Source organism: Peromyscus californicus, unplaced genomic scaffold (assembly GCF_007827085.1).
Source record: "Peromyscus californicus insignis strain IS unplaced genomic scaffold, ASM782708v3 Scaffold_18__1_contigs__length_77618521, whole genome shotgun sequence".
Taxonomy (NCBI): Eukaryota; Metazoa; Chordata; class Mammalia; order Rodentia; family Cricetidae; genus Peromyscus; species Peromyscus californicus.
The window spans coordinates 39,607,799-39,622,332 of record NW_026294480.1 but is presented as its reverse complement, the minus strand read 5'-3'; the positions used below and the strand labels follow the sequence as shown (position 1 = coordinate 39,622,332).

The 14,534-nt window shown below is 43.1% G+C and overlaps 1 protein-coding gene across 6 annotated transcripts in view; it reads right to left on the bottom strand.

Moving 5' to 3' along the window:
* Window positions 1–536: 536 nt before the first annotated feature.
* Pde4d (phosphodiesterase 4D) overlaps window positions 537–14,534 on the bottom strand; it is a 698,811-nt gene continuing 684,813 nt past the window's right edge. For all 6 annotated transcript variants that reach the window (XM_052743269.1, XM_052743270.1, XM_052743271.1 and 3 more), the window contains 4 exons: window positions 8,459–8,613; window positions 6,888–7,010; window positions 6,040–6,222; window positions 537–5,489 (listed from right to left, as the gene is read on the bottom strand). In XM_052743269.1, coding sequence (XP_052599229.1) covers window positions 5,073–5,489; window positions 6,040–6,222; window positions 6,888–7,010; window positions 8,459–8,613 — 878 coding nt within the window. In that variant the 3' untranslated portion in view covers window positions 537–5,072. The remainder of the gene's footprint in view (window positions 5,490–6,039; window positions 6,223–6,887; window positions 7,011–8,458; window positions 8,614–14,534) is intronic.

Sequence of the window (14,534 nt, the reverse complement as noted above, 5' to 3'; positions counted from 1 at the left end):
GTTCTTATTCTTCTCCAGGTGTTTCAAGCTCTTATATTTCAGGATATTTTGCAAATCGTTTCTCCCCCGGCTCCCCTTCCTCCTCCTCCTCAAGCACCACTGAGCTTCCTCACTGTTCTGAGCACAGCTCTACCGGCCTCTGTTAGCCAGAGAACAAGGCCCAGGGGAACAGGCCTGTGTCTCCTTCACTGCAAATCCCAGAAGCGTGAACCATGCAGACAGGTATCTAAGTACTTCTTGGACATCAGAATGATAGGTTCTGGTCTACCAGATAGTTTATGTAAATGAAGGTGGCCCCTTCCTGGACCTACTTGGAAAGCTGTATGATTCTTCCTGTCTGTCATTCAAGTGAATTGAGGGATTTTTATAGGAAAGATTGACATCCTTTGGTTTCCCCAGGTTATGAATGTCAGTACTGACATGAGATCACTAACTAGCCTGTCACTTCAAAAATAGGTCATTACTATTGGAAATGTGTGCTGACTAGAGTGCCATTTAAAACCACATTATTTACCTGTAAAAGACCAAATCATAAGTAGGCAGAATCAACCCATGCTTTTATTTCCATTGCATATAAAAATTTTATATGAAGGTATTGATGTACAGTACTATCCCCATGGGCTGTAAGAGAGGCTAAGAAACCACTAACAGAATCATCTGTGATGCTCACACACAATTTACCACTCTGAGAACATACCCAAAGAAAGAAAACAATTACAAAACTGAAATCAGTAAGGATGTATTTTGTAAGTATAGTGTCCCGTTTGTACTGTTTAAAACAAAAGTAATCAAATTCCTTTGGGCCAGGGCTGCTAAAATCTACAGTTTGTGTCAAACATAAAAATGAAATAATAAGAGGCTCGTTTTTCCTAGAAAAAAGAATCTGTCTTTTCACTGTGTCACACATCCTAAGGGCTGGGCTGCAGTGAGAGGTGGCCACATTTTCCACCAGGAAGCGCTCATGGCTTTCAGGACTAGCCATTGTGTAAGGTCACACTTAACAATCCTACAAAGACATACATTTTTACAGAAACAATTTTAGAGAGACGTGAATTCACTACGTTAAGGGAATCGGCATCATAAAACTATGTTTAAGTTAGATGATTTACATGTATATATTTAAACAGTGTGTATATGCATTATACATATATATTATGTATTATGCATATATAAATTTGATCTTGGAGAACAATTAGTATTAAAAATAGTATAAAATTTTGGTATGACAGGAAGCTGGTGAGCAGAGGACGAACCAAGATGAGTGAGCTATGACTCTTGTTTTGAATCAAATTCATCTTTCTGTGAGGTCTAGAAGCCAACAAGCCATTCGATAACCACTGGAGATCATTTCCCTAGTACAGGTTTGGGAACAAGAAAGCCAATCCAATATGTACAAGTAAAATAGCTCCTGGTACTCACTGGGAAACATTCACCATCTGTGGAGTCTTGCTCCATGGAAACAAGTACTTAAGACCAGGTATTCCAAAAGTGTCAGGAGGTTCTACAGCAGTGATCTATAGTTTTGAAAAAATCCAGCTACTGCCAGAAATCCAATCATTGAAGAGTGTGGATACAAACTGCCCAGCCCAAGCCTCACTATCACCTTACTTTGAAATGCAGCACAACAGAAGAAAATATTGGTTACAGTTAAGGCACAGCCCTGGGACCAAAGACCTGCAGCTATGATATTTAAATTTATATATCTTTATGTATTTTATATTTTTCTTGAATCTTCCATAAACAAGCTCTATGATGACAAGACTATATTACAGAAGAAAAGAAAAATGTACAAGGAGCATGTATACACACCGTTCATTCTCTCACCAAGAGTTTCCAAATATGTCAACACCATCCCACCGTGGGACGATGTTTTAATAAGAACTGATAATTTACAATTAACATTACAGTATGTACATTGCAATAAATACACGGTTGTAAACAGACAAACAAGACTGTATTACAGGTAAGGTCATTTGGTGAGAAAAAAAATGCATGGCACAAAAAATAAATAATGCATTAAAATTATCATAAAGCTTTCTGTAAAATCTGTTTCATTCAAGTTTTTTTTTCTTTCCTTATCTGCAATTTGTTCTATCTACACTGTTTACTTGTGTCTTTTAACTGACGTGAATGAAAACATAATGAGAACAGCATTATTGTGTTCAGTAACTTGCAAGCTGAAATGTACTGGTTTTACGCAAACATGGACTTGGTTTTCCCCATACAGTACCCAGATATTGCATTTTCTTATGGCATTTTAGGAAACGAAACCACTTGTATAAAGATGTTCTTTTTAATGCCGTGTGTTGTGAAACACATGTTGGTGAGAGAGTGAGTGAGTGAGCAGGGGCAGGGGCATGGGAAAGGGGTGGGGGTGGTAAGCAGATGGTTTAGTGGGTATAGTACGATAGTCTCTAACTCTCGGATATGAGGTGTCCTCTACAGCTTGACTGTCCGCCAGGGGATGACATTACAGGCCAGTGCCATTAAAACCCAACACGCTGGGAAGCAAAGGCTCCATTAGTGCAGTTATGAACCCTTGCAGGTATGGATCTGTTTATGACATATTGCTGCTTATTATAAGTTTCTTTTTATGATGAAGACTGCAGGCACTCTGTGGGGGAAATGTCACGTGTAATGAGGGGAAGTGAGAATGCTTTAGAAAAGGGGGAATCAGCTCGAGAGTCTTTGCCTTTCCTTCTGGACCTCCTTCAGGGATACATACAATGAAAAGAGAAACCAGTGCCTGAACGTTTTGTGAAAAGTCTGGTCACACAACGGCAGATTATGCTCCATTTGCTTTTTACAAGGAAAAAGGAGGCTGGCACTCAGTGATCAGTTATTTGAGTCTTACTCTGCCCCATGGTAAAGATCAGAGACCTTTTCTGTACCAAAGGTTCCAAGCATCATTTGGATTCAAGAGATGGAAACAGGGTTTCAGCTCAGCTTGGGTGTTTTCCCTAGCTGATGATTTCCTTTCTCAGTGCCTAGCCCCCCACTTCCTTGAGAAGTTTTAGACATGTTCTTTCAGACGTATGATTTTCTTACATGTTTTATTTACCATTTAGTCAGGCACCGCTCTTCCCTTTATTTCCCATTTGGACGCCAAAAAGAAAAAACAACATGGGCCCCAAACTCCCAGAACACGACTAAGGTCCAGACTAAACATAGGCTGCATGGGGTTGATTGCTATCAGCAAGTAACACTGGGAGTTAATTTATAAAATCAATAGAGTTCCTGGGGTTGAAATCTGGAATCCCCTCTTAATGCTGTACTGAGGCATTGGCAGACTCTGTCAATCCAATGTTTTAGATTGCATCGCGTAACTATCCCCCTGGTGCCAGTGGCAACATCAACTTTCATTCAGTGTGTCTGAAGTAGTCCTTCCTATAGGACAAGTCTACGGAGCAATAAGAATCGCTGGCAATTTTACACCTTACCGGGCTATCTATTAAGGGAGCATAGCTGCTCCACTTAGAATCACTTTTCAGGGATACTCCTCATGGAGGTCTTACTTCCATGGGCAGTTCAAACCACAGTTGTCCTGGTATGTGTAGATATAGTCTGCTAACATTCTTAAGAACTGCCTACGTAGCACTTACCATGTTTTTCCTCTGCAACCCCAGAGTATAAGCTAGTGATGACACAGAACCATGGGGAGAAATGAACGTCAACCCTAACCTGATAACCTGTTTCTTTTTTTTCTAGGTCAGAACGGTAGTGATATCCTTGATAAGACCCCCACCTAGAGAACACGGGCAGACGCTGAAACACACATTAAATAGTGCAGCATGAAGGAAAAAAAATGTCTTTCTTCCTACAACTGGCTGTGAACAACAATAAAGCGATCATGAAATGTGTGGGTGAGGACAAGGACATGCATTTGTGAAACGCATGTCTCCTGACACAGGAAAATAAAAAGGCATCAGAAGGCAGTCGGTAGGAAAATGCCTGAAAAAGACTGCCTCTTTCAGCGACTAGGTATTTATATATCTCCCGTTTACTGTGGACAACACTAACTGATGACTGAGCTTCTATGAGGCTGAAGACACATTTGAGACACATTTGACATAATTGCACATCAAAGGGTTACAGAATAAATACTCACTTTGCACACCATGAAGGAAGCAGTGATGGAGAGCGACTCTCCAGGCTGGGGGAGTTGCGGAACTAAAAGGCGGAGTCAAAGGACACTTACAAAAAGGGTTTCCAGCAACATAAACTTGTTTCTCTGTTTTAAAGTATGGAAGTCATTGGTATATAAAACAATGAATCACTACAAATCAGTTCACTGCTAGGAATTCTAAGGTGCAAGTAAAATTCGTGAGATTTATCCAGTGTAGCACTGATCTGTACTGAAACTTGCAAGTTACTCCTTAGGAAAAAAAAAATAACCAGTGGCAGATGAAGTTCTGAACAGTTTTTTTTTAAATATAATACCTCAATACATTTAATAATAAAAGTAAGCTCTACAAAAAATCTGTTTTACATATCATACAAAATGTAGAGGTGAGTGTAGCTCATTGAACCACACTGTTCAGTCTTGTATCAGGAAGACTTGAAATTAGAAAATTATGCAATTTCTGTGGCTCATCCTCCTCGTGGTCACAGTCTCAGGCTCTGTCCTCTTCGTGACGTTTTCATTGCTTCATCTGTGAGCTCACTCCGTCCCTCAAATGCCGCCTTTCTTCTCAAAATTTCTGCAAATCCACCAGAGAGGAATCTGGCAATCCAACCTACTCTGGGGCAGCCTGATGAGCCACGCTCCCTTGAAAACAGTTGGAGTTGATTTTACCCACTCTGTCAGCTCTGCCAAGCTGAGATCGTGTCAAGACCACGTTCGTGAAGACGTCCCCCCCCTTGCTCCGATGACATGGAGGTGCAAGAACTGGTTACGGTATTCCTGAGCGCCAGACTGAGTAGTTCAAGGTCAGTTTTGTTCAACAACAAACGTCCTGGCAGATGATAGTGAGGTGTGACCATGGTTGTGGCATGTGACATGCACTTTGGAAACAATTTTTCTACTTTAAAAAAAAAAAAAAAAAAAAAAAGGCGTGACTGTCTTTACACTGTTACGTGTCGGGACAACAACCCTCTGCCACACAAGTCTCGGGCTGGCTTTCCTCCTCCTCTGCCACCGCCTCCTCCTCAACCTGCTCGTCGAGGGGGATCTCGGTGGACTCCGAGTCTTGAGTGCACAGGGTCTTGGAGTCACTGCAGCTCGTGTCTTCTTCCACTTGACTACCACTGTCCTTTTCAGTGTCCGACTCGCCGTCTTCCTCTAAGGTCAGTTCAAACTGGAATTTCTCAGTTTGGCCCTGCCGGCCCTCCTCTTGGTCATCGGGTGCAGGGGAGGGGCTCTGGGGGATTGTGCTCTGGTACCACTCCCGGTTGTCCTCCAAAGTGTCCAAGATGTCCTGGGCGTCAGGGTGCACGAGGTCTGCCCAGGTCTCCCAGAGTGGATGAACAATATAGTCTATGAAGCCCACCTGGTCGTAAAAGAAAAGAAATCCAGTGGGACTAAGAAACTTGGAGAAAAGCTTACCCAAATCATGATCCCCCGCCCCAGAGCCTGCGTAGGAGACTACTAACCTGAGTCTGGTACATTCGTCACCATTTGAGCCAACAGATCACGTAAGCGTGGTTACTAGCTGGCCAAAGTTAGAATGCTTAGCTCAAGGGGTGCTTACAATATAAAGAATACTAGTTGTTGACATAGTAGGACCTGGGGCCTGGACCTTCCTTGAGAATAGCCAATTTGTAGAGAACCCAGATAAAACTGAAATAAGCCAAGCTTTCTATGTACAGAAGTACATTCGGTGGATACAGTCACAATGAAAGAATTATAGTACCATACGTGTGGCTATATGACTGTAAATCCTAAGAAAGTTCTTTGATTCGTCAACAGATGTGAAATCCACCATGTGAAAACCAAATTAATTAACAAAAAGAAAAACATAAAATGCTGTGAGGCATGAAGCTAAAACAGCCAGATGCTTCAGCTGTGGCTCAGCCCATTCTCTTGAGTTGTGGAATTACCTGTGATTTTTCCACAGAGGCATTGTGCTTGTCACACATGGGACTTATCTCCATGCCACGCTCCCGCTCTCGGTCCCCCTGGCGGAAGAACTCCTCCATTATCCGGTCCGTCCACTGGCGGTACAGCTGGAGTGGCTTCGTGGGGTTGCTCAGATCTGCGCAGTGCACCATATTCTGAAGGACCTAGGGCGGATGGAAGCATTCTTCACTCAGCAACTGCTGCTTTCGGTTTGAAACTAAGAATTCACATCAGATGACTAGGACACTTAAAAATACATGTAGTGTCAGATTTATTACAAACAGCTCAGCCATGGTGTGCCTCTGTGGTTCACACTTGTATTAATAGTTCCAAATTATGCCACTTCTGCATTAAAGTGTCATGAGAGACACTGTTTGTGTTCATGAATTATTAAATTCCAAGATGCTCAAATGGTTGGTCTTTGGATGGTAAGTTGTTGTTGTTGTTATATATGTAAATGAACAGGCCAATAAGATTTTACCTTTTAAGTACAAAGGACTGGGCATTTTTTTGTCTTATTGGTCTTTTGCTTGTATTTTATGATTTCCAATTGTGTGTTTTTGTGGCTTTTGTGCGTTTCTTGTGGGTTTGTTTTGCTTTCTAAAGAGTTGGGTGGATGGGGAGGTAGGAAGGATCTGAGTGGAGGTGGGAGAGGGGAAGCCATGATCAGAAAATACTGTATGAAAACCTCTTTTTTCGATAGACAGAAGAAGATAAAGATCCTGCCTGCAGCTTCTGGACATATGAGATGGGACAAAGGAGGCACAGCTCCTATCTTATTCAGAGTCCCTGATGTGTGCATAAAGAGCAACTGTAGACACTGATTTACCTGGATCCTGTCGGAATAGTTATCAAGGAGGAGGACACCGGAGCTCGTCACCTTCTTCGTCTCCACCATCGTTTTCAAATCAGCCAGCAGATTCATGTGCTTTGACATGTCTGTCGCAAGCACCTGGCAGGGCAAAGATCGTTTTGTGAAGGAATAATGCCGAAAGGAAAAAAAAGAATTTGCAAACGGACAAAGAAATTATTTTGAGTTTGAGAAGGAACGGAGAAACACTATGAATTCTAATGATGTGCGGAAATGAGTTCATACTGGAATTCTTTTTCTCTTGGCTGTCAAGTTTTCCTGGAGCCCAGAAAAACATAACGCAACACAGAAACATAAGGTGCCTGAGCACCAAGTTCAAGGTAAATACACCATTGTATTTTCTGTGTGTGTTCTGAACAAGGGAGCCATTGCTGCACTAGAACTAGCTGATTCAAGGCTACTCAAAGACCACGTAGGATGCAAAGATTTGGGGCTAGTTTGCTTTGTTTTGCTGGTCTAGGACAAATGATGTCTCCCTGTGTACAACAAAGCGTAAAAGTGTACATTGCGAGCCGACAAGATGGCTCCGTGGGTAAAGGTGCTTGTCACCAAGCCTGATGATATGGATTCAATCTTTAGGATCCAGGGAGTGGAAAGAAGAAAACTTACTCCCATAAACCGTCCTCTGAGTTCATAGGTACACCAGGGAGGGTACGCACACGCACATACCCAAACAGAAATTTAATAAATGGATGTAATCTTTAAAAAATTATGTATAATTTTGTACTACCCAGAGATTTTCCTATTGTCAGGCCACTCTGGATGATGTACACAGGGAAAAGAGTCTAACTGAGGATATTTCCAAGTGGGTGGGAAGGTGGAAAGACTCCACTGGAGTTACAGGGGAATCCTCCTCCTCTGCTTGCCATTGGCCAAGAGGAGCAAAGAAAACCTGAACAGTGAGTCCTTAGTCTTTTGTTTTGCTATTCTTCTCTCATATATTATATCCCGACTATAGTTTCTCTTCCCCAAGTCTCCCCCTACCATCCCCCTCCTCCTCCAGATCCACACCCCCTCCCACTCCCCTCAGAAAAGAGCTTCCCCCTCCCCCCAGGGACATCAACCAAACCCTTCATAGCAAGTTATAATAAGACCAGGCACATACCACCACATCAAGGCTGGAGGAGGCAACCCAGTAGGAAGAAAAGGGCCCCACAAGTAGGCTAAAGAGTCAGAGACAGCCTCCTGCCCCCTCTGCTGAGAATCCCACAAAAACACCAAGCATTAGGTTGAGCTTGGAGAGTCCTTTGGAGGAGGGGGAGGGAAGGATCGGAGGAACCAGGGGGTCAGGGACACCACAAGAACGAGGCCCAGGGAATCAACTGACAGGGACTCATGGGGGGCTTGCAGAGATCAGGGAGCCTGTAGCGGTCTGACTGAGGCTGCTAGTCTTAAATCCCAACTGCTAGGAACAGAGACGCTATTACAGAACACTGCCAGCAGCAACAGAGGCAGTTTCTACAATCCACGTCCCAAATCTAACCTCATACCATCTCTAAGAACTCGAATCAGTTTCATTAGGTACTTACAATGTCGATGACCATTTTCCTTAAAGATTGTCTTTGCTTTTTGGTCAGATTCTGGAAAATGTCACAGTTTTCTTCTTGGAGCAACTTAAACCCTACAGCCAAATGATGGTTCTCTAAGACGGAGGAGTCGTTGTACATCAAGGCAAGTTCTGAGTCTGAAAGGAAGAGCGGCAACATGTCACCAAGGCTGTTTAATTAATGTCTGTCTCACCCAACACTCCAACGGCTGAGACAGGAGGATAATGAGTTAGAGGCTAGTCTGGGAAAACATACCAATGAATGAAAACAAATCCCCAAGTTCTTTGATGACTTGTGTTTAGGATACAGTTGCCCCTGATCTTCTCCATCACCCACCTGCAAATATGTCAAATAATCTAACAGCCAAAAGAAAGCCAGAACCTTAGGAGTGAATTACAGTTTGACTGGTATGTGGTCCTTCCAGTCAGTGGACCACATTATCTTTTCAGGATCTGCTATCAGACTGTGGCATTATTCTTAAGGTCTGCAACACATCTGGACATGATGTGTTATTTCCTGGTAACTGTGGAACACTTGCCCTGATACAGTGTGTGGATCATGGGTGCAAGATTGTTTGTACACAGAAAGTTCCAGTATTCAGTTTGCTTATGGTGCTTATTCTTCTAAGAACCCCGCACCCCAAAATGTTTCCTCTTCTGAGGCTCCTGGTGGTGCTCTATGAGTGTGAACTACCTGCCTTCCTGCCTGCTCGTGGCTTCACAGGCCCATGGTAGAGATTCTGCACTTCACATATTGCTTTGAATCTGTGGATTTTAATGGTGAAAAGAGACTCTGCCTCTCCCTAGTCCTGTAGACAGCAGACTTAGATGAAGAAGGGCTTTGGTTTTTAAGATGTATTTTTGCTTTCTAAGTGTTTTTCCTGCATGTATTTTTCTGTGCCACATGTGTGCCTGGTGCCTGCGTGGACTGGAAAAGGGCATTGGCTCCCATGGAACCGGCATTACAGACTGTGAGCTGCCCTGTGGGTGCTCAGAATTGAACCCTGGTCCTCTGCAAGAGCAGCCAGTGCTCTTAAATACTGAGCAGTCTCTCCATGCCTATCTTTAAAAGAAAAGTTTTAAGGCACTTTATTTTGCTTCCTTAAGTTGCTGTAAAAACAGAAAGCACAGGTACTGGATCTTTACTGTCACCAATGTTCTCAAAAAATACACTTAGGCATTGGCACACGCTTTTAATCGCAGCACTCGGGAGGCAGAGCCAGGTGGATCTCTGTGAGTTCGAGGCCAGCCTGGTCTACAGAGCGAGATCCAGGACAGGCACCAAAACTACACAGAGAAACCCTGTCTCAAAAAAAAAAAAAAAAAAAAAAACCAAAAACAAAGGAAAAAATACATCCAGATGCTTCTTTTACGGCACAACCATTGTGCCTAAATTGGGAACTACTTACTGATTGCTCTGAAGTTGTTAGGGAGACAACGGAGGCTTGGGACCTGCTCCCCAAGGAGACCCTATGATCTTAGAACTACACACGTAAGAAAGGGCACATCTCATCTGCTGCTCTCCATGCCAGAAACAGGAAGAGTATGGAGTTTCACAAATAGATGTGGAAGTATATGATTCACTTTTATTTTGTCTGGAAAAATGGATACTGTCGAAAGGTAATGTCTAAGTCTTACTTTTTTCCATGCTAGAGATCAAAGCCTTACTTTTAAATAATCTATGAAAAACCTGTGGATAAACACGTAGAAATTTAAAATGAAATGGGATCTGAGCACAAGACGCTGTACATACACAGCTGAATCATATTAAGCAAGCAAATGCTAGAAGGAAGGCATAATATTGTATAACTCAAAGAAATACCATGACTTCATCTACCAGGGTTCTTTTAGGGGAATAAACATATACATAGATAAGGGGCAGTAACATAATGATTCACCTGGACTTGCAGAAATACTAATAGGTTTATATTCCCCTGGAAGAGAGAGGCAGGGCAAGCTAAGAGGCCGCTGCCTCCGAGAAGGTGATCTGTTCTACAGAGGGAGCACCTATTCAGCCTAAGGGTGGCTTCTGATGCAGGGTCCAAGGGCACTGCTAAGCTAGCTTTCGGCAAGGAAATAATTCCTTAGTGGGGCTGGGCTGGGGTAATCAGTTGCTCCTGATGATGTTGAAGGGCAACTGGGACCAGGTAATAAAAGCTTAGTTTTAAATGAAAAAAAAAAAAAAATACTAGCATTGAAGAAATCGAACCTCAGGGTCATCACTGAACTTTCTCTGTTTGTCACTGAGGTTGCATGGGTCACACGGAAGACGGGAGGTAGCAGTCTATGGCACCTTGCTAAAGATGCTAGCTCAGGACTTGTGCGCAGAGTCCTTCAGGCTCACACTCCAATACAGTGTACACACAGAAAGGTGGGGGAGGACGGGCGGAGAGGCGGGCCTCCTTTTCCATGAACTCATTCTTGACTGCTGGAGACATAACTGCTCATTTCTCCTCGAAATGCCCCCCAACACTCTGGACCACTCAATGACTACTTTCTAGCATGCTCCTAGTCTGCCCTTCTCTCCTTCCTTGACCCTCCTAACCTACTTAGAGACTTAAGTCTCTAAACAAAATTAAAGATTATTCCTGGTCATCTGGTTTCTACTAGACACTCCCCTTCTTCCTAACTTAAAAGCAATAAGAGGAGGCTATCCTAAGCCATCACATTCAGGGGACTCAGCTGCTCTGTGTTCTAAGTGGCTGGCATGGTGTACCTTCAATGCTCATACCTTCTTTAGGAAGATCTGAATGAGTCTTAGGAAAATAACATTGCCCATATAATATAGCTGAGGCACTCTAGGGTCAATATTTAAAGGCAACCTGTCTCTAGACTCGACTCTCATGTCAAGCTTTTATTATAATCAAAAAAAAAAAAAAAAAAAAAAGCTAACAGTAAATCCACCCAGCCAGCCCTGGGTTTTTCTTTATGAGGAAATTTTTTTTTTCTGCTTTGTTTTTATTGCTGAGCTGTTTTTATCTTATTGATTTTAATTTTGATGACGGCAGGGTCTTGCTCCAAAATCCTAAAGTTTTGTATCACATATCACCTATGGATCCCTGCACACATCTCCAAACAACAGCCCCACCTGCTACTGGCCTGCCCAAGCATCGATACACCAGTAAAATCATGAGACGCTTGCACAGCAGCGTAGACACAGGAAGAGACTACTTTTATTCTGAGTCATAAAATAAACTAGCAACCGTTTTTCATTCTATTCAGTAATGGGCCAGAGTGACACACCCCAGTGAGGAGAACGCTGTTTCCAAATCCACCCAGGCCCAGGGATCACGAGCACCTCTCTTGGTTATATAGATAATTACTCTTCTCCCACCTTAGAAAGGATGGCCCAACATGTCCCACACCACTGGGCTCTTACAAAGTTCACTAAGGGACAGAGTTCCCAAATTTTAGCTGGATTTATTTCCCGACCAAGGTCATTTTACCAGCAGATGTCCTGGAAAAGCTGGGGCTCACGGTATTTTAAGCCAGTCATGGGAGGTGATTCCGACTTTGACTTTCCACAATTTATTCCTTCGAGTGCAGCAAAAAAGGCTCTTGTCCTGACACACTCAGAAACACAAACCATAGATGTGTGCCTGACCTGGGAATTCCCATCCCTGAGCTCATCACTTCAACATTTGGTCCAGTGACATTGGGAGTAACTAAGCAATGTCATCACATTCCCAAATCTCCTAAAAAAGTGCTGAGATGATACAGAGTCACTCAGCTTCTTGCATCCTATAAGGGGTTGATAAGAAGTACCCAAGGCATATCTTGGGTATCTTTATAAATAGTTCATAATATAGCCTACCCGTATGCTCTTTACTACAAGAAATAAAATCATCAGTGTCTTCAAATCTAAGAGATTAGACAACATCAGGAATGCCCAAAGCAACTCAGAAAATTGCAACCTTAGAATTCCACTCCTCCTAGACCACCTTAGAACCCAGTCTCCATGAGTCCTGCTTCTACAATGACACATACACTGAAGGTCAGATATGGATACACACACACACACATATATATGTAGAAATTGGCCTCAGGTGCTTATTGAAGTCAAGAACGGCCTGGATCTTCAGGCCTTGTACAAGCTGGAGAGCCAAGCAAGTCAGTGGCAAGTCAGTCCTATGAGAGGCCCGAGAGAGGGAAGGCAATGACTTAAGTTCTAGTTCATGTCTAGAGCTCTGCAAACCAGCAGCTCTGATGTCTGAGAGCAGGGGATGAAGGATGTCCCAGCTCAGTCTGAGAATACCATTTGCCTCCTCCTCCTATCTCATCTCCTGTGTTTGGGCCATCCATCGTGAGTTGGTGATGGCGCCCATTCACATTGGTCAGGGTAATAATCTGTACTCACTCTAATTCAAATGCTAACTTCTTGCAGAAACATTCCTACAGGCTTCCCCCAATAGGATTTTTCCAGCTTTCTAGGCGTCCCTAGAAAGTGAGTATCACATCTTAGAACTGTAAGCTTGCAGAAGGCAAAGGCCTGCTTGCTGTTTGCTTTGCCAACACTGTAGTCGTACACTAAGGGCAAGAACTAAGGATTTCCTGTTGACCTCATGGCAGGATAAGAAGACTTAAAACACTTATTTTACAGTGCTCATTGCCAAAGGGTGCAACAACAAGGAAGAAATGTCATGCCCTAATTTTTGGTGAATCAAATTGTTCAAAGCTCAGAGCCGGCGAGAGTGCAGGAGATAAAATGTAGGTGGTATAAATGTAAGTACGTATAAGATTTCTGTTGAACCAAATGAAGCAATATGCATGAAAAATGCGAGATTTTAACTCTAAGATTATATATGAAGTGACACCCTCTGAAGAAAATGGGTAATTTAGTGTCTATTAGCAGGAGTCAAGTTAGTTCATTTCTTTTTCAGGAAACAGATCTAGACTGTTTTTTTTGGCTGAATAGACAAAAGATTGCAGGTAAGCATCTGTATTGTGAATTTTATGTGTCCAAAATGCTCTGCTTAAGCATGTGCCTAGAGAAAAGTTTGAAAAGTTCAGTGAAACTTCTGTCAGAGTGAGGGATCCCAGGAGTGTTTTAATCCCATCATTGTTTTCCACGCTGTCTTTCCTACTTTTCAGTGAACATATTATCATCACCATCCACTATATGAGGCTCACTATGTAGCCATGGCTGGTCTGGAACTTGCTGCATTGACCATGATGGTCCTGAACTCATAGAGATCTGCCTGCCTCTGTCTTCTATGTGCCCTGATTAAAGGCATGGGCCACCATACCAACCCTGAACACATTACGTTTTGTAAACGTTCAGTTGAATAGATGTTTGTGAAAAAATGTGATAAAAAGCATGTATCCGAGAGTTAAGAGACACAAGGGATCCAACATCCAGAACCGTCTCCCTATGCGAAAGTGGTAAATCTCACACACACGCGCATCTGCTTTGACATAATACAGTTTTCTCAACAAACTGAATACATTTCATTATCACAATGTTTGCGACAAAACGATCCTGTGCTTGAGAAATCAAACCGATCTGCCTCTGGAAACAGCAGCCAGCGTCTCTTCTTGGGCTTACCCTGGAAGGTAAGAACTACCCTGCCAAAGCGCTGTGGAATGACAATCTACAACATATGGGGATGGAGGGTATCCCTAACAACGAAGCTGAGGAGTCTAGTACGACCTGCCATTGGAAAGACTGTGGTGACAACTCAGAATCTACGTTTCAGCAGCTCTCAACCTAGAGGGGAAGCAGGAGCAAAGGAGGATTGAGATCCGTGCGTGACGGTGAAAATACAATATTTACATGGAACTACACCTCACGGGAGCAGCTCAGAAACTGTGGGTGAGTATGCCAAGGGTGGAAGCCACCCCCTCTCCACTCCTGTTGTGTAGCTAGGCTTAGCCCAGTGCTGAAAAATGACAGCATCTTCCACCATGTCGCCAAGTCAACGGAGGAATGAAACGGTCATCTGTGTAAGGATTTCTGAAAGGAACCAGGGTGAAGGGGGACAGGCAAGAGATTGCAGCGGGGGTGGTGGGTGGATTGTATCAAGGTATATTATGTACATGTATAATGTCATGATATAACG